A 21,241-nucleotide genomic window follows, 5' to 3' on the forward strand; every position below is an offset into this window, starting at 1 on the left:
ATTCCCAGGAATATCCTAAGTATAGATGTAATGTTATCTCTTATCAAAAATGTCACTCCGCCTCCTCAATCTTGCTTTTCTAATCTTCTGATAGGATTTGTATCCTGGAAAATTAAACTGCCAGTCCTGTCCATCCCTGAACCAAATCTGTAATTGCTACAATATCGCAGTCCCATGTTCCTAACCATGCCCTGAGTTTATCTGCCTTCCCTGTTAGGCCTCTTGCACTGAAATAAATGCAGTTTAATTTTTCAGTCCTACCTAGTTCTCTGCTTTGTCCCTTCCCGCCCTGACTGTTTGACTTGCTCCTTTTCCCAAGAGTCTCAGACTGATCTCTTTCTTTGTTATTTCCCTGGGTCCCACACCCCCACATTACTAGTTTAAATCCACCCAAACAGCTGTAGCTAATCTCCCTGCCAGTATATTAATCCCCTTCCAATTCAGGTGCAATCCATCCTTCATATACAGTTAATTTCTACCCCAGAAGAGATTCCAATGATCCAAAAACTGAACCCTTCTCCCCTGCACCAGCTCCTCAGCAATGCATTCATCTGCTCTATCCTACTACTCCTACCCTCACTAGCTCATAGCACTGGGAGTAATCCAGATATTACTTCAGGGACCTTTCTAAATTCCTGCCTAACTTCCTATATTTTCATCATTTTCCCTTCCTATGTCATTGGTTCCAATATGTACAACCACCTCTTGCTGGTCCCACTTGCCTTTGAGAAGATTCTGCACTCAGATACCCTTGATCTTGGCTCCAGGGAGGCAACACAACATTCTGATTTCTCGCTGTCGGCCACAGAAAAATCTGTGTGTGCCTCTGACTAGAGAGTCCCCTATCACAATCAATTGCTTAGAACTTGACATACCCCTCGTTACATTAGAGAGTCAGTCTCAGTACCAGAAACTTGGCTGTTTGTGCTACATTCCCCTGAGTGTCCAGCCCCAACCCCACATTTTCAAAAACAGCAGACTTGTTTGAGATGGGGATGGCCACAGGTGATTCATGCACTACCTACCTCCCTCTCCTACTTTCCTGGCGGTAACCCATCTACCTGTGTCTGCAATCTTTCTCCCTTCCTGTAACTGCCATGCATCCCACCCCCAACTCCTGTAATTCTTCATTGCCTCTAATTACCACTCCAACCGATCCATGCAATCTGATAGGATTTGTAATCATACACACTTCCCGCAGACATAATCATCAGTAACATGGAAATTCTCCCTAATTGCCCACATCCGACAGGAAGAGCACATCATACTACTTTGCATCTTAACCATCTACAGCCCCAGAAAATAGCACAGCCGTACTGCTCTAAAAACACTATTCAGGTTAACTTAGTACCCATGCTTTATATTTTAAAATCTTCATCAAGAGACAGATCTCCAAACAAATTACCAAACAGAACCCACTCTACTCATATTTAAAAAAGACAGCAAGGTAGGTTTCTTTCTCTGACCATGTAGTGTCTACCTTTGTCTCTCTTCCTCCCTTTTTGAAGTGCTGCTGTTTTGATCTTTATTTGCCCCCTCCAAGTTCCAAATCAATGCTCACCAATTTTACATCATAACTATTGCTTTGTGCCTTTTTTCATGGTTCAGTTTCTCTGATCCTTTTCTTAATCCCTTTACTTTGCATCTATATTGCTGCTAACCTGCTAATCATACCCCATCTAGACACAGCAGATCTTTGTTTTTGAGCCATTTCCAATCGATTTGGCATTTGTACCATAAACCTTTTTGCACCAATCTCTCCTATCCTCCAAATAATTATAAACCTTCCTTGTTGTCCTTCTCTCCCACCCTTTGCTTGTACAAAATTAAATACATTTCTTACTATTTCCCTCTGCTATAAAATGCCAGAGTTCTGAAACCTAAGACCTTAACGGTTTCAATTCACAAATGGCACCAAATGGGCGGCATGGTGACTCAGTGGTTAGCATCCCTGTCTCACAGCATCAGGGTCCTAGGTTCATTGCCACCCTTGGGTGACTCTCTGTGTGGAGTTTGCACATTTTCCCAGTGTCTGCGTGGGTTTCCTCCGGGTGCTCCGGTTTCCTCCCACAGTCCAAAGAAGTGCAGGTCAGGTGAATTGGTCAGGCTAAATTGCCCATAGTGTTAGGTGCATTTGTCAGAGGAAATGGGTCTAGGTGGGTTACTCTTCAGAGGGTCACTGTGGACTTGTTGGTCGGAAGGGCCTGTTTCCACACTGTAGGAAATCTGATCTAATCAAACATGTTTTTTCTGGCACTCTCTCTTAATTACAATTAAACTTAGTCACATTCGAACTTATTGCCTGGAGCAGCAGCCACTGGGTATAACAATTTACATTTATGGAATACTTTTACTGTACTTAAAATGTGCAGGAGTGATTGTCAGACAGATTTCAAAAACCTCTAATCCTTTCAACTCTACGGAGCAATGGGACCGAGAGTAAAGCTTGTACTACTCCTCCTAAGGTCTGCTAATTCCGCATAGGTTGAAGCTTAAAGCAAGGGTTCAATTTGGTTTATTCATTTATAGCAATTCATTCAGTGCAAGCTCAGCCAGCATTTCAGATGGTAGCTAACAGTCAACCACATTGCTGCATGTCTGAAGTGACATATCAGCCAGACTAGGTAAGAACAGCAGATTTCCTCCCTAAAGGGCCCAACTGTGTTTTTACAATCATTTACTTGCTTTTAAAGAGGTTTTTATTCAAGTTTTCATTGTATTCAAAATTCACTTTCGTGGTGGGATTTGAACCCATGTCCCTGGATCATAATCTGTGGCTCCGGATTAGTCAATTGATATTCACATTACACCACCTCCTCTGCACAGATATATGTATCTCAGCATTATGTGGGTAGTGCTGTTAACTACTAAGCCATATGGGGAGCTACAAATGAGTTTCATTTCTTTATATCCCCTTTTCACTAATTATAGATTGCTTTCCATTAGCTGTTTGCCTGACATGTAGGGTTGCCAACCTGGAGACTCCAGGAATTGAGATCAATCACCAGGACAGTGTTGTGTGCAAAAGTCACATGGACATTTTAAAAAAAAATTGTTTCTGTCATTTTCATTAAACATTTCTCTTTAAAAAGAATTGAAAAAGAGGGTTTAAAAGAAACTTTTCTGATAATCAAGACTCAAATTGGGTAATAAGTGTTTCTGCTTTTCATTTGGTGTAGAAGGGGAGTAGCCAAATGGATAACTGATGGCTGGAGCAGGATCAAGCCATGCGATAAAATAATTTCTGAAATTATTTTAAGTTCAGTTAGCAACTTTACTTAAAGCAGGGGATCCAATCTGAATTTATGTAAACTAAACAAAAAAAAAGCAGGGCTGCCCAAACTGTGGATCAAGATACCCAAGGTGGTCATGGATATGAAGTTTTAGGATCACAAAAATTTGAGTCAGCAATGATTGCCGTGGAACTTGGACTGATTTCTGACAGCTGGAAAACCCTTCCAATCCTCAGCTTTCTTTGTTCGTATTGGTGGGCGTGGCCTAATAAATTGCACTTTGAGGCCTAGATTGCTGCTGCTGCAAATCAGTTTATGAATAGATTGGTAGTGTTCATTTTTTGGAGAAACATTCCTTTTTATTAACTATCCAGCCAGGAGGGGGATGGGGTGAAGAGTGGAAGAGGGACCAAATTTGGCAGGGGTGAGAGATGTTCAATTCATTTCACCCCACTCCAAAGCTCCATAAATCTTACCTATCCAAACATTCATGTAGGGAGTCGCCCACAACCTGAGGCACTGAATTAAGATCACACTGGAAAAGAAACTTTGGAAAGGGTTTAGAGCACTGATTGAGTGATAATTTTCCTTCCAATGATGTGATTGCCCTGAAATCCAGCTTATCTAAAGCAGTAGTGCATTCTATGCATACAGACACAAGTATAGTACCTTTAACAGAACATCAGTCCCAACAAACCAAAACCAAATTTTCTTACCTTTCGGACACTGGCAACACAAATGGTGGATAAATTCAGTGGATCAATGGCCTCTAATTTCATCCCCTCTTCAAACCAATCATCATTAGCATAAACTGCTCGCACCTAGAATCAGAAAGGTTTTAAAACTACATCAAGTTTGAAGAATACAAATGCCTTGCACTGTGCAAGAAGAAAATGTTGAAAACATAGGAACTGGGAGCAGGAGTAGGCCATTCAACCTCTCAAGCCTGCTCAGTCTTTCAGCACAATCGTGACTGATCTCAACTCAACCTCAACTCCACTTTCTCACCCACTCTCCATCAACTGTACTCAGATAGTGAACTCTACATTCACGACCCTTTGAGAAACAATTTCTCCTCATTGGTTTTAGATCTGCTACCATTTATTCTAAAACTATGACCTCCCATTCTAAATAATGAAACATCCTTTACGTCTTCATTAATTCCTTTAGCATCTTGTGTATGTCAAATGGATTGCCCCTCATCCTTCTAAACGCCAGAGAGCATAGGCCTAAACTGCTCAATTTGTCTTCATAAGAAAATCCCTCATCTTTGGAATCAGTCTAGTGAACCTCCTCTGAACTGCCTCTAATGCAAGTACATTCCTCCTCATAAAAACAGGACAAAGATTGTACACAATACTCCAGGTGCAGTTCCATTGATGCCTTGCACAGTTGCAGCAACACTTCACTACTCTCATACTCTTTCATTAACAATAAAAAGGCAAAAATTTCATTTGCCTTTCTTATATCTGGTGTTGCTAGAAAAGCTCAGCAGATCTGGCAGCATCAGTGAAGAGAAATCAGAGCCAACATTTCGGGTCCAGTAACCCCTCCTCCGAACAGCTGTTTTGACGAAGGGTGACCAGGCCAGTAAAGTTAACTGATTTCTCTTCACAGATGATGCCAGATCTGCTGAGCTTTTCCAGCAACTTCTGTTTTTGTTTCCAATTTGCAGCATCCGCTTTCAGTTTTTGTTAGCTGCTGTACCTGCATACTAGTTTTCTGTGACACCACAAGTCAGTCAATATCAGAACAGAGAAGAGAAATAAAAAGGTTTCAAACTGTTGATGATAGGTCCATGTTATTGCTATGTTAATTCATCTGAACTTAAACATAGATGTTGACTAGTCTGCCAAGTATTTTCATGACTGAGTTTTTCCACTTTTACACTACCTTCAAAACAAAGCTCTCAACTGACAGCCATGACTCAGTGACAGCACTCTACAAAATTAACGTGCTGGAGTTTGGCATTATCTTGGCCAACTGCTTGCTGGTTTTGGGAATGCATTCAGAGACTCAAAAACATTATAACTGGCTTCTAATTTACATCCGCAGCGATGTGGAATCAACAGTCTCATACAGTTACATTTGTCTAATACATAGACACATTCACTGGGTATGCCACTGCTGTAGTAATAACATCACTGGGCTAATAACCTAAAGGCTAGTTTAACACTCCTGGCAAGATTGTTCAATTCCTACCATTGTGGAATCTAAATCAAATTTGTTAAATCTGATTAGACCACAGCAATAGGTCACGAGGGATGGAAATCTGTTGTCCTCAACCTGCTCTGGTCTATGCAACAATGTAGATCAAGAACAAATCAGGTAGGCAATAAATGCTGGCCTTGCCAGTAATACCCTATCCTATGGAAGAACACAAAAAATTTTCAATTTACCATTTCAAGTGATTATTGTCAAATATATTAAATTAAATGTTTATTAAATAATTAGAGGTTTCACTAACAAATCCTGAAAAGTTGGATTAGCAAAACAACATTAAACATAGGATTCGAAATATTTCTATTCCTAAATGCCCTTGAACATAAGAGGCAATCACATTGCTATGGATCTGGAATCAAGTGCCATACAACCCTGCTACAAATATCTAAATTGTTGGGAAGCGCTAAACCTCTTTACAATTTTGTTTCAAATGTGTTGACCCTGTCATACTCAGTGAGGAATAGCCAGACAGAAGCAAGTGCAAGAACCCAAATTGATTCTGTTGGAGTTTTTATTGGTAAGTTAAGGAGCTCTGTTCAGGTGGTCTGCTCGAGATTGGGGAAACCATGGACAAAGACAAATGCTTCCAATCCAAGGCAAAATTTATGGAGAGATTTAACACTGCTAATGCGTGAACCCCCCCACCCCAAAATAAAAATAGACAAAGGGCAACTTTACAGTATCACTGCAAGATATTAATTAATTTCAGGTACATCAAAGGTGCTTTTTTTTGGTGGAAGATATTATGTAAAATCTCAAATTGCCTGTCAAAATATTTGGAATTCTCTACCCCAAAATGCTCCAGGTGCTCAGTTGCTGAACATCTTCAGACAGACACTGATAGACCTTTGGGCACTAAGGGAGATGGAGATAAGGAGTAAGTTCTAGGATTTTGACCCTAACAGCATTCTACATCTACCTACATAAAATGAACTGCAATGGTTCAAGGCAGCAGCTATCACCAATTTCTGAAGAGCAATAAGGAATCACCAAATAAATGCTAGCTTAGGCAGCCATGGCTAAATCACATGAACAAATTTCAAAAAGAGGATAGGAAGGTGGCTGTGTGGTAGCCTTTGAATTGTTTCATTCACACACCACCTCATGTTCGTGACCTACACTTGCTCCCAGCTAAGTAATGGCAGGATGTTAAAATTCTCATTCTCGTTTCCAAATCTCTTCATGCATTCACCCTTTCCTAGATCTTTAATCTCCTCCAGCCCTACAACCTTGAGATATATCTGTGCTACTCTAATTCTGGCCTCTTGAACATCACCAATTTAGACTGCTTCCCATTAGCACTCATCCTTGCAGTTTTCTAGGCCTTAAGTTCTGGAATTCCTTCCCTACACCTTTCTGCCTCACTAGCGCACCTTCCTCCTTTTAAAAATAGTCCTTTAAAACTGACTTCTCTGAAGAAGGATTTAGCCAACTACCTTCATATTTTCATTGGTGCCTACTGCACCATTATTTCATAATTCTCCTGCAAAGAGTACTGAATACATTGTAACATTAACTCAATTGTTTCAAACATCTACTTGGGCAACTAAATATGTTAATTGAAACCTGATCTAATTATCACATAAAAGCAGAGAAAATAGGAGTCAGCCATTCAGCCCTTTGAACTTACTCTCCCATTCAATATGATCATAGTCGATCATCCAACTCAGCCTGTTCCCATTATTCCCACTCATCCTTTGATTCTTAGCCCCAAGTGCCATATCCAACTCAATCATGTGTTGGCCTTAACCACATTTGGTGGTAGCAAATTTCACATGCTTTCCACTCTCAGGCTGAAGAAAATTTCTCATCTTATGCTTAAACAGTTTAACCTGTATTCTGAGACTACAACTGATTGACCACCCTGCCATCCCCAAAAACAACCAACCATCAGAAACATCCTTCCTGCATCCAGTCCTGTTTGGATTTTGTATGTTTCTGAGATCCCCCTCATTCTTCTGAACGTTAACAATTACACTGCTCACCAATTCAACCTTTCCTCATAGGTCAGTCCCTGCCATCCCAGAAATCAGCTTGGTAAGCACTTTTTTTTTGAGCAAGAATATTTTTCTACACATAAGCAGACCAAAACTCTGCAGTATTCCAGGTGTGGTCACATCAAGGCCCTGTATAATTGTAGAAAGACATCCCTGCTCTTGTACTCAAATCATGTTGCCACGAAGGCCAATGTACTACTTACAGCCTTAAATGACAGCTGCACCTGCAGACTTACCTTTAGTTACTGGTGCAGGAGAACACCCAGGACGCATTGCACATTCCCCTATCAATTTCCAGCCTTTTTATATAACAATCCACCTTCTTGTTATTGCTACCGAAGTGGATGACCTGACATTTATCCACATTATACTGCATCTGTTATGCATTTGTTCAAATCATATTGATGCATCTCTGCATCCTCCTCACAGCTCACTCACCCAGCTTTATGCCATCTACAAATTTGGGGTCATTACATTTAGTTCTCTCAACTAAATCAATATTTTGTAAATAACTGGGGTTCTAGCACTGATCTTTGCTGTATCCCACGAGTCACTGCCTGCCATTTAAGAAAAAAATGGCCATTTGATCCTACTATGTTTCCTGTCTGCTAACCAGATTTCAATAGACTATCCCTAATTCCATGTGTTTTAATTTTACATACTAATCTCTTATGTGGGACCTTCTCAAAAGCCTTCTGAAAGACCAAATAAACCACATCCACCAGGTCCCGCTCATCAACTTTATTAGTTGCACCTCCTTTTGCTAAAACCTCTTCATTCAGTAGTCTGGGATGTAGATTATCAGGCTGTAGGGATTTATTTGCCTTCAGTCCCATCAATTGCCTGAACACCTTTTCCCTACTCATACTGATTTTCATCAGTTCCTCCTTCACACTAAACCCCGATGTTCCAGCATTTCTGGTATGCTACGTGCCCTACGTACCCATTTATCCAGAACAAAGAAAAGAAATGCAAAACATTGTCCCTTACCTTTTTAAAGAGATGGGGTAAAGCATAACAGAAGACTTTCCTGAACGTTGGGTATGAGCTTACATCCGCTCTGGTCACTCCTCCTTAGGAAAAAAAAATGGATTAAAATTTTAATTTGAAACTATGCAAACCAGAAAGCTGCAAGTTTCAATTTCCTGTGTAATACATAAGATCCAATGTTCTCTGACTCACTATGACAAGTTCACAACACAATTCGAGTTTTTTCACTTTTTTTTAAAACTAAGACAAAGTCACTTTGTTCAGTCCAATTATGAAACTTGCCTTCATGCCATTTATAGTAATCAGTATTCCATGCAGCTGCAAATGCCCATAAAACAATGAAACAACACCAGATATTTTGGAGTTTTGAAGACATGTGGTGTCTAATAAAAACAGACTCCAAACCTTATGACCAGTAATTTACCTTTAGTATAACAGCTTGGGCCAACAAGTTACAACAATGAAATTCCTCACTATTCAGAGTAAGCAGTGTATTCATTCTTGTGGGGTTTTGATCTATCATTTGGAAGACAAAGTAAATAAAAAACTAAGTCAAAATTTTGAAGAGTCATTAGATTTGAAATACTGTTTCTCTGCACAAATGCTGCCAGACCTGTTGAGTTTCTCCAGCATTTGTCTTTGTAATTAAAATACTAGTAGAGAATTTCAAAAGCATGTCCTTTTGTTATTTACAACAGAGTACTGACTATACTTAACCAGTCTGTGCGTGCAAAACTCAAAACATAACATGTAACATTAGATACAGTCCTGTGATTAGACCGCATTCAAGAGGGTGCTAAGAATCATACAACCACAATGAAAAGTCGAGAATGTGACTCAGTTATGCTCACTAGAAGTTACATGTCTCAATATAACTTGTTTACTATTTCGTATAGAACAACCTGGCCTTTACAGTTCAAAGACACTTGTCTAAGAATTGCACATTGTTTTTGAATCAAATAAAAGCATGGGGACAATAGTTTCCTGGTGTATTCGCCATAGCAATGCGTCAACAAGAGCCGACTTGGCAACCAATCAACACCATTGCCTGATGTATTATAAATTATTGCTCCTTTTGAAATGGGGTATTCTTGAATCTGTCCTGAGTGCATGACGAAAAATTTTGACAACATGCCTGTTTGAGCAGTACTCAAGTTTTCTTTATATTTATGCTCCGACAATAGATGCCACTGACATTTATCAGTCTTCCCCAATTGCCCAACTTGGTAGTTGGGAATCATCTCCCAAAACCATTGCGGCCCACATGCTGAAAGTAGCCCCACAGGGCTGTTCCACAGGAAAGTGTAGAACAACAACAACAACAACAACAAGTCAATTAATTTTACTCAGAACACAGATAAATACAATACAAGTTCCAAGTGAAATTACATTGAATCCTCACAGTTCCTTGCAATATTAAAAACAAATACACAAGCTCTTTCCTTGATTCAGTCTTATCTTTCAAGTCAGTCCATAAGTCATAAGAGCAGAAGCAGGCCATTCAGTCCATTGAATCTGCTCCATCATTAACAAAATCATAGCTGATCTCAATCCTTAGCTCCATTTTCCTACCTTTTCCCCATAACCATAGATTCCCTTCCCAATTAAAAATGTTTACCACAGAAGCTGGATATTCAACTATAGTTAAGGCTGAGACAAACAAAAAAATTCCACAGATTCACTAACCTCAGAAGAAATCCCCTTCATCTGTTTTAAATATGAAGCGCCTTATTCAGAGATTATGCTCTTTTGTCCTAGACTCTCTCACACAAGAGGAAACAACCTTTCCATGTCAACCCTGTCAATTCCCCTTCACAATATTTGTTATTTCAGTAAGGTTGCCTCTTACTCTTCTAAACTCCAATGAGTACAGACCAAACCTACACAAACCTTATAAGATGGTCCTTAAAAACCCAGGATCAGCCTTGTAAACATCCTCTGTATTGCCTCCAAGGCCAGTGCATCTTTCCTTCGATAACCCGCCCAAAATCATGTATTCCAGCTGTGGACTGACTAGTTTTAATAAAATTTCCCTCTTGTTAAAATTCCAATTAAATTGGAAATAAAGTCTGACATTCTATTTGTTTTCCCAATTATCTTTTGAACTTGTATGCTAGTTTTATGATTTACTGCAGAGCTCTCCCAAAGCTCTTTGTAGCTTTCTGCGGTCTCTCAGTTTAAATCAGCATTTACTAAACTGACTGCTGCTAGTCTCTTATCAACGGGTGCTTTCCAAGTGCCTTGCTATGCTGCAATGCCTGAAGACTTTTTCTGGCCCATCTAGATGGGATGTCAAACACTTCACCTCTTGTCGATCTAAACTCCATTTCAGGTTCACCTGGTTAGAATTGTAAAAGGCATGCTGTTTATGAATGCTATGATCTGCTGATACATTGAAAGAACAGCTCAATCACCCATATCCTTCCTTCAGCACTTGTGCTGCCAAACAAAAATCAGATTTCCATTAAAAAATTATAAGACTGGGTTGCGCTCGGCTTGCAAATTTTACTTTAAAATCTATCAGCTGCCTTGAATGTAACTGACCCAAAGTCACCTATCATCTTAGTTATTACTGCTCTTACTACACACCTCTCAGTGTGGCATCTCTCTACCTCCTAGTCATCCCTTTCATTCCTTCCACATGCCATTCCCTCGCCCAGTCTCCTCCCCCAATGCTTCACTCATTCCCTTTTGTTCACCAACCCCTTCTCGAAGTGAGGTTGCAGAATTGGGTCGGTCTCAGAAAAGGGAAATTGGGGGAGAGGGAAGAGGCGAGACAAGGGAGTGGGAGAAATTAGAGGGTTGGGAGAGGCAGAGTACAAAGAATCTAGTGTTTAAAAAACAAACCAAGCATACATAATTATTGAACAGTTCATCGTCTATGTGCATTTGGAAGGAAAATGGTGGCATAGTGTATGATTGACCTTGTAATTCAGAGGCCTAAATTAATATATGGGAATGAATCTCAACACTGCAGCTTGAAGAATTTAAATTGAATTAATGAAGATCTGCGACTAAAATGTGAACATTTGTAATGATGACCTGAAAACTACCACAGATTGTTGTAAAATCCCATTAGGTTCACTAATGTCCTTCAGGGAAACAATGTCATCCTGACCCATTCTGGCTTGCATGTGTTTCAAGACCCGAGTAACTTAGTTAACTCTTAACTGCCTTCTGAAATGACCTAGCCTTCATTCTTGGATAATTAGGGACAGGCAACAAATGTTGCCCTTGCTACTGATGCCCATATCCCACTAATTACTAACTTTTTTTAAAAAAAAGAGCTAAAACAGAACAGATGAACAACAAAAGCTGGCCTTGAAAGCAATACCCACATCCCAAAAAAAGGATATAAAGGAGGACAATACAGCAGCAGTTTAGCAGATTAGTGGATTCACGCCTTAAAACTCTTTTCAGTGTAGATTAGATTAGATTACTTACAGTGTGGAAACAGGCCCTTCGGCCCAACAAGTCCACAACATCCCGCCAAAGCGCAACCCACCCATACCCCTACATCTACCCCTTACCTAACACTATGGGCAATTTAGCATGGCCAATTCACCTGACCTGCACATCTTTGGACTGTGGGAGGAAACCGGAGCACCTGGAGGAAACCCACGCAGACACGGGGAGAATGTGCAAACTCCACACAGTCAGTCGCCTGAGGCGGGAATTGAACCCGGGTCTCTGGCGCTGTGAGGCAGCAGTGCCACCGTGTCTTAGAGTTTGAACACATTATTTGTAACTGTCGTCACACAGCATCATTTCTGCTTATGTACACCAAGCAAATACTTAGGAGGAGGAGATCATTCAGCCATTATAGCCTATCCAACCATTCAATTGGATTCTGGTTGCTTTGGTTTCATATCCCTATACCTTTGCTCAACAAAAATCTATCAATCTCAGTTTTAAAAAGATAAGCCCCATTAGCTCACCTGGGTGTTTCACTTTGTGACCCACCCGTTTGGACCATCCCACTGAATGGATGAGGGGACTCCACATGTGGCACCAGAAATCATCATCTTCAGAATCTTCATACAGCAGTCTCAGGCGCCCTCCAATCACAGTATCCACAACCGCTGTCCTTGTACGTGAGATTTGCGCCTTATCTACGACTTCCACACGCATTCCTGGTCGAAAAGGGTATTTCATACTCTCCACCATCTGGGCAGGACAATCAAAAACAAGATTTTCTTCTCAGATAGATGCATCAACTCAATGAGAGAGAAACAAAAATTCTTTCACCTACTGCTTAGCCTGCTCATTTGAGAAAAATATTTCTGGCAACTTGTACGTTTTCCAAGAGGTTCATTCAAGAGTTTAAACACAATATTGATGAACCATTCAACTGTCAGGGATGTTATAGCCAAGCCACATCTGGTCTCATTTGGTGTTACTTTCTCGCAGTGCTCATTAAATAGAAAAGCACCAATCCCACTCCCCAAACTTAAATTCCTTCCCTACTGCAAAGCAAATGTTATGGATCTTGGGCTCAGTCATACAGCATGAAAACAGACCCTTCGGTCCAACCACGTTCCCAAACTAAAGTAGTCCACCTGGCTGCATTCAGCACTTATCCCGCCAAACCTTCCCTATTCGTGTACTTCTCTAAAACGTCTTTGAAATATTGTAACAGTACCTGTATCCACCACTTCCTCTGCTCGTTCATTCCACACACTAACCACTGTGTAAAATAGTTGCCCTTCATGTCCCTTTTAAATCTCTCACCTTAAAAATATGTCCATAATTTTGAACTCCACCAGGGAAAAGATCCTTGCTATTCACCTTATTTATGCCCCTCATGATTTTATAGACTTCTAAAAAGGTCATTCTCTCAACCTCCAATGCTCCAGTGAAAAAAGGTCCCAGCCTATTTTTATAACTCAAGCCTTCCAATCCCAGTAACATCCTGGTAAATCCTTTCTGAACCCTCACCAACTTAATGATCCTTCCTACAGTAGGGAAACCAGAAATGCACACAATATTCCATAACAGGCCTCACCAACATCCTGGACAATCATCTTAGTCCCAGGAGATTGCTGGAGTTCCTAAAAGAGTTGCTTTATGCCCAGACAGCCTCAGCTGCAATACTGATGGCTTTTCTTGCTTTCTTTCTTAAAGGTCAGAAACGGGAGATGTTTGATGATGTACGGCTGCGTTCAATACTATTAGCAACTCCTCAGATGTTGAAGAAGTTCATGACCATAAGCAGCAAGATGGGTGGCACAGTAGCACAGTGGTTAGCACTGCTGCCTCACAGCACCAGAGACCCGGGTTCAATTCCTCCTGTGTGGGAGGAAACCGGAGCACCCGGAGGAAACCCACGCAGACACTGGGAGAATGTGCAAACTCCACGCAGACAGTTGCCTGAGGTGGGAATTGAACCCGGGTCTCTGGTGCTGTGAGGCAGCAGTGCTAACCACTGTGCCACCGTGCCGCCCTTATCTGAGGGAGATAATGCAGCGACATTAGGATTGGGGTAAGAAGTTTAATGTGAACTGGAATTATTTTTGAAAAAGATCAAAAAAGGCTATAACCCTGTTGTGTTTTATTTTGGTGAGGAGTTGCTAATGGAATTGAACACAGCCTATATGTCAAACATCTCCCATTTCTGACCTTTAAAAAAAACAAGCAAGAAAAGTTATCAGTATTGCAGCTGAAGCTGTCTGGACAAAAAGCAGTTCCCTTAGGAACTCCAGCAATCTTCTGGGACTAAGGTGATTGTTCAGGATCTTGGTGAGGCCGGTTATGGAGTACTGTGTGCATTTCTGGTCACTCTACTACAGGAAGGATTATTAAATTGGTGAGGGTTCAGAAAGGATTTACCAGGATGGTGCCGGGAATGGAAGGTTCGAGTTATAAAAACAGGCTGGGACTTTTTTTACTGGAGCATAGGAGTTTCAGGCCACCCAACCTGCAACCCCACTAACCACACCACTGAACACCTGAAAGCCAACCTCACTCAACAACACTCACACCCGTCAATTTTTTTTTTAAACTATGCACTCAAGCAAGCTTTAAAAACATCACACTGGGAAAGAGTTTGGAAAGAATGAAAACAACAAACAATACACTGCATAATTTAGTACTCTCCTAAACCAACCACTTATGAATTGAAACAATCTCCATATTTCAGAAGATAATAAAAATAATCCTGGGATGGTCAAGATTCAATAAATTCTGCACAAAAGAGTAGAATCACAGCTGCAATATTCCTGATCATCTATGCTGCACATTGTACCATACTTGTGCAATGGATGTAGATCGCAGACTTTTACATTTGGATTTCATCTCATGAACTTCATTAAGATGTAAAGTACCACCACAGGACAGGCTGTCATATGTTTGCCATACCTTATAATGAAAATCAACTGGTAGCGTCTTAGATCCAATTAGTCTCTTTAACAGATAGGCCCTCCAGTCAGTAGTCTTGTTTCGAACAGCTGCACAAAGAGTATCACAAGGTGACACAAGATCATTTCAAAACTCAATATATTGTATTTGGGACTTGATGACAATCTGATTACATCCAATGCTAGCCTGTTTGCAATACAGAGTGGCAGATGGAACAATGCACGATTAAATTTGACACAAGATTAAAAATGATAGCACTGGCTACAAGGAGAACAGCCAACTGCTTTGAGTTACAACCAAGATGGAAAACAGTCACTTCAGTTCCCCTACTCCACAGGTCACAATATAAAACAAAATATTTTGGTGAAGTCCTAATATAGCCAATGATATGCTCTCTCTATCAGGCAGAGGACAAAAAGGTCCATCAACTCTATTTGTTCACTGAACGCAAAATTCATTTACTACAAAATAAAACCCATTCAGCAAAGATGCTCTCCGAGGTCAGGAGGTGGTTATTCTTGAAGGTTAAAATAAGGATAGAATGTTCCAAGGTCTGTCAATCTAGTGACCTTGCACATGCGGTCAAGTCACTAATCACACATTGTCATCTCTGGGGTCTTGACAGATACAGCTTGCACAGGAAATCTTCTAGAATAATTAGCTGGATTTAGACTTAATTAACCACAAAGGTGATTGAAGAACTGGAAACACAAGCTGGGAAGCTTATTCTTAGCTAGATTTCCCCAATTAATTGTAAACAGAAATGACTTTCTAAGCCATAAATTATTTAAACATAGTATTCATAAAACTAAGGTAAATGACATCTGAAAAGTCCATGTAATTTTCTGATTTCTAATAAGTCTTGTTTAAAAAAGATTCAATGTCTCAAAAGATCTTTCAGTGTTTCTTTTATACCTTACCCTAATATCTACACACCGCTCAAAACAGTGACAGTTTTCCCATAATCCTTCAGAAACAAGATGTCAAATATGAAGTGGTTTCATAATTTGTTTTTCAATTCTGAAAACTATTGTAAAATTAAGTGTCAAGGCTGTTTCACAGCTGCACAAGGAAATTCTGCACTTAACATACAGCACTGCAGGGTGCTTAAAGTGTTAATTACTCAAACTTGCAGATTGTAACAGAGCTATTTAAAAATGTAAGAAATGAAAGCAAGAGCAAACTTTATGGTCCCTCAAACCTATTGCGCCATTTAATGAGATCATGTCTAATCTTTAATATCAACTCCACTTTCCATTACCCAAATTCATTGAGAATGATTTCCTCTTTTGTGCATTAGCTTGCCTTGCTTATTTTCAGCCCACAGTGCTGGCTAGAAACAGTGCAAAGAAAGAAAGCTGAATATTCGTCATCAACTAGTCCTCAGTTGTGCCTCCTTATGGCAACACATGAATTGTGGACTCTCTCAGAGCCAGGTAAAAGTTTTAGACAAACTCAGGGAAGTGTGGATCTCCCACGTGACATGAAGGCCCATTGACAACTATGGAAACATAGCTCCACTATCTGATGGATACCATAGCTAAGTGTATCAAAAATAAATTTTTTAAATCTGTAGTGAAACTGCAGACAGTCACTGACTGCCATGATTTCCATGAGGTTGACTGTTTGATGAGGCCCAGGAAGATCAATTACTCTCCATGAATTTGTGGTCACTCAAACTTCTGCTCACTACATCCGTATCCAGTCCTATGCACTCTGTATCGGAGTCTCCTGACATTCACTGGCTACGTAAAGCATCGATTTGACAACTCCTGGCCTGGTTTCCAAATACTTTCAGAGTTTCAGTCAATGTCTCTATAATTTTATCCAATCTCTTCAGTTCTAGAGATGGCTGTACTCCCACCAATTTTGAACTCTATGTGTTCTCAAATTTAATCATTCCACCACTTGCAATTATGCCTTCAACTGCTGAGAAAAATCACTGGAATTCTCTCTAAACATTTTGCCCCTCTATTGCTCTTCATCCCAATAAAGATGGTCCTTAAAACTTACCTCTTTGACCAAGTTTTAGACAACATACCCCATATCATTTTATCTGGCTCAGTGTCAGATAACACCATGGGACATTTAAATACATGTTATAGAAAATGCAAGGTGTTGTTTAGCTGTGATACTGTGCAAAAAACTGCAGTTACCGCTTTGAGAACTTACTCTGAGGAGGCACAAGAGGCTTGCCAAATGTGGCACACCAACCAATTGGATGGATATCTGCAGTTCCCAGATTATACCAAAAATCCCGTTTCTGGTTGTTTTCAAATCCTTCATACCTCAGCAATGCCTTATAACCTACAAAAAAAACACAAAAAGCAATAACAGTTAAAAACTTCAAAAGAAACAACTAAACTTGTTACTAAAATACCTGCAATCAGATAATGAGACTCAAAATTCATTGGCATTATGTAATTATGCCCATTTATATGGGCTCCTTCACGCAATGATAATTCTGTGAATCTGATGAGTGAATGCCATTTTGCTCCCAGGTTACTTCTTGATTGCAATAAATTTAACAGTGCAACATTAAAAGAAAGTTGTTTGTGGTTAATTTATTAGAATAAGTGAACAAGTTGTAAAGACGGTTCGCAGAGACTCCGCATAACCTGGTTAGCTTAATTGGTAAATAATGGGACTCAGATTCGTGGTCTTGAGCCCCTTTTTTTAAATATATAAAACACTTATTCAAAACACTGTTTTTATCAATAGTGCAACTCTACAGATAAGAGCACTGTGTTCTGGTTTCCAACACTGGCTTTTACTGAAACTAATCCAGCCGCTAAGAGGAAAAAGAAGGCAATTCTACAATAACAAAAATCCAACCATTTAAATGGCTGCTGAGTAGTTGCACATTTATTCCCCCATCTCAACCAATTTTGTTGACAATGAGACAATTAAGATACCAACTTGCAAAGAAAACACAGAAGTCTGTGACCAGAAACATGCACTTAAAACTGCCTCTCACTTTAAAAAGCTCAACACCAACACTGCATTTGCACATGTTCAGAAAGGCTCCCCCTGGTGTTGCAGCACTGCGGCCAAATGGAAACTGCATTTGTAAAAAATATTACACTGCAGTTACAATCTTCGGCCAGTAGCCATGTTGCAGCAAAAGAATGAAGCAGGCTTCTACAAAAATCTACTTTCAACCATGAGAAGGCAACCCTAATGACACTTGGATTTACTTCACCTCTCCTCAAAGTTCATTAAATAAATGTTACTTTAAAAGTTACAATTTACTTTCTACTTTTCTTCTGATGGTGACACACTCCTTATTTTTATCCTCATATAGAATGGCCTTTAGCCACTCAACAGTCCTGCCAAACATCAGAAGCAATTTCCACCCAGGGAGTACTCATCTGAAGGTCATCACTGGAGTTTCAGGAGTAACCAGCTGAACTACTGGTGTGACAGAAAAGCATTCAACAACCCAAGAATCATAGCTAACATGGTCAGTTTGATGCAAATCTGCATACAGAGTAGGGAATGGAGGTCTTGTGGCACAGTGGGCAGCATCCCTCCCTCTGGGTCAGAAGGTCTAGGTTTGAGTCAGTCTTCAGAGTCTGATGGCTGAAGGTGGATTTTTTTAAAAATAAAACTTGTTCATGGGATGTGGATGGCACTAGCTATATCAGCATTTACTATCCCTTCCTAGTTGCCAAGAGGGTAGTTAGAGCTAACCCACACATACTCAAACGCTAGGAGTCACATGTAGGCCAGACCAGGTGAAGACACCAAATTTCCTGCCCTAAAAGAACCTGAGTCAACTAGATGAGTTTCATGATCACCATTAGGCTAGCTTTTTATTCTAGAAGTTTTACTGCAAGATTCAAACCAGCGTCCTCAGAACATTAGCCAGTGGTTCTGTATTACTATCCCAGTGACATTACTGGCCCAGTGAAGTGTTTATGCCTGAAACGTCGATTCTCCTGCTCCTGGGATGCTGCCGGACTGGCTATGTTTTTCCAGCACCACATTCTTCGACAGTGATGTTACCAGGACTGCCTATTCCTGTGGCCAAACATAACTCCTTCCAATACATTGACAACAAGTGGTCAGTGCAGGAGAACTTCCTGGCCATCTCAAACCATGAACTACTGGCAGCACAACCAGCCTGCCCACATAATAACTTTTCCAAGTGCAAGTTCATACTTTGATTATTGGTCAATTTTGCTTCAAAAGGGCTATGATATGCCCACGAACAAATGACATCCTCATTGAGGAATTTCGCTTCCAAGACAGGCATGTGGGCAGGCATCTAAATGTTGCTGCCCTGGCTTACAGAATCCAAAACAGTGCCTGATGTTACCACGAGAAGCTGAGAGATGAAACTTATGGTACCAACCTGCTAACTTTATGACATGTGCAATCCAGTAGACTTTGTTTGGCAGATTACAGTCAAGGTTCAATACTTCCACCTTCATTCCTTCCAGAACATCTTCCCACTGATCAAAAAGTGGAACCTACATAGGAAGCATGAGATATTACATTTGGTTCCATCTCAAAGTATTTTTAAGATAAAAAACAAGGAAAAACAACAATACAGAATGCACCAAATAAAGAGACAGAGCTGGTGGGAGAGAGAATAAATGTGATGAAAACAATTCAGAGAAGGTTTATTAGATTAGTATTTGAATAGGGCTCTTAGTCATAGAGATGTACAGCACGGAAACAAACCCTTCATTCCAATTCATCCATGTTGACCAGATATCCTAAACTAATCTAGTCCCATTTGCCAGCACTTGGCCCATATCCATCTCAAACTTTCCTATTCATGTACCAATCCAAATGCCTTCTAAATCCTATAACTGTACCAGCCTCCACCACTTCCTCATGCAGCTCATTCCATATACGCACCACTCTCTGCGTGAAAACGTTACCCCTCAGGTGCCTTTTATATCTTTCCCCTCTCACCCTAAACCTGTGCCCTCTAGTTCTGGACTCTCCCAACGCAGGGAAAGATCTTATCTATTTACCCTACTCATGTCCCTCACTTTATAAACCTCTATAAACTCACTTCTCAGTGTCCAATGTGCCATGGAAATCAGTCCCAGCCTATTCAGCCTCTCCCTATAGCTCAAACCTCCCAACCCTGGCAATATCCTTGTAAATCTTTTCTGAACCCTTTCAAGGTTTCACAATATCTTTCCTGTAGCCTGAAGAAAAGGTTGTTCAGGGGAGGCTTATATTGCTGCATTTTAGAAAAGTGAGAGATGACACGATTCAAACTGATTGATTTAGAGGCTCCTAACAAGGTAGATGTGAAGAAGACATTTCCTCTTATGGGGAACCTAAAGCTAGGAGTTGTTGCTGACAAATCGGGGCACAATGTCTCTTTAGGTTGGGAGCCTTTGGAACCCTCATCTTGAAAAGTTAGTGGAAGCCGGGTGCTTAAATATTTTTAAGGCAAACAGATCTAGAGAAGAGTCAAAGATTTGTAACTCCATTTCTCTCCACTGAAGCTGCCAGACCTGAAAGTTTCTTCAGCAGTTGCAGTCTTTGTTTGGAGATAGATTCTTGTTAAGCACAGGGCTAAGAGATTTTCAGGGGTCAGTGAGAATGCAGAATTACAATCAGATTAGCCATGACCTTATTGAATGGTCTACCCACTCCTATTTTGTATGAGTGAGAACAACAAATTCTGACTAGCTAGAGACATTTGCATCTCATGCAAGAATAAAAAAAGTCACAAAGAAATCAGATAGCAAAAAGACAAAAAGGATGAAGAAATCAAGAAATCGGCACAATTACCAAAGGTCTGTGAAAAAAGTAGAGGCTATTGAAATAGGGATGCCAAGATGCTGGCTAAGATATCCAGGCCATATGACAAATAAAGTGGTGCTTGAAATTACAAGATAAAAAATAACTCTTAAAAAATGACATTCAGAAAAGAAAAAGGTCAATATTTTCTGCCATTTGATCAGGGCTGAAAAGGTACAGCAAAAGTGGAGGCAGAAAGAGGGGTTAACCTGTTGTAGTTCAATGACAGATGTTAGAGCAGTAGCAAACATGTTATACAGTGGATGCGTGAGGGTGACAATGACAATGTGTCATGCAGCAGATTTCCTGGCTGGAGTGACAAGCAGCAGCCACAACTGAGAAATAGACAAAAACAGAAGAATATAGAAAAATTGAGAGTTGGAAAGAGAGGAGATGTAGCGAAAGAGAGCGCGCGCGCGCACACACACACACACACACACACACCACATTAGGAAAGATTAGAGACAGAATCTCTTATTTCTTTCATAGAATGTGGGCATAGCTGGTATGTATTGCCTACCCCTAACTTCCTTGGAGAAGGTGGTGAACTGCCTTCTTGAACTGCTACAGTCCTTCAGGTGTAGGCATATCCACAGTACTGTTAGGGAAGGAATTCCAGGTTTTGTTGCCCTCGTCTTCCTGGGTGATAGATGTTATGGGTTTGGAAAG

General features: G+C 40.4%; 1 protein-coding gene across 8 annotated transcripts in view; it reads right to left on the bottom strand.

The window, feature by feature from the left end:
- The window catches only part of l3mbtl2 (L3MBTL histone methyl-lysine binding protein 2), a 106,748-nt gene that overhangs the window by 67,553 nt on the left and 17,954 nt on the right, over positions 1-21,241 (bottom strand). For 6 of the 8 annotated variants that reach the window (XM_072588531.1, XM_072588525.1, XM_072588532.1 and 3 more), the window contains 6 exons: positions 19,158-19,275; positions 16,973-17,107; positions 14,801-14,889; positions 12,382-12,610; positions 8,444-8,526; positions 3,950-4,054 (listed from right to left, as the gene is read on the bottom strand). In XM_072588531.1, the coding sequence (XP_072444632.1) occupies positions 3,950-4,054; positions 8,444-8,526; positions 12,382-12,610; positions 14,801-14,889; positions 16,973-17,107; positions 19,158-19,275 (759 nt within the window). The remainder of the gene's footprint in view (positions 1-3,949; positions 4,055-8,443; positions 8,527-12,381; positions 12,611-14,800; positions 14,890-16,972; positions 17,108-19,157; positions 19,276-21,241) is intronic. The other 2 variants (XM_072588526.1, XM_072588533.1) reach the window with 1 other exon arrangement.

Source organism: Chiloscyllium punctatum, chromosome 18, assembly GCF_047496795.1.
Source record: "Chiloscyllium punctatum isolate Juve2018m chromosome 18, sChiPun1.3, whole genome shotgun sequence".
NCBI lineage: Eukaryota > Metazoa > Chordata > Chondrichthyes > Orectolobiformes > Hemiscylliidae > Chiloscyllium > Chiloscyllium punctatum.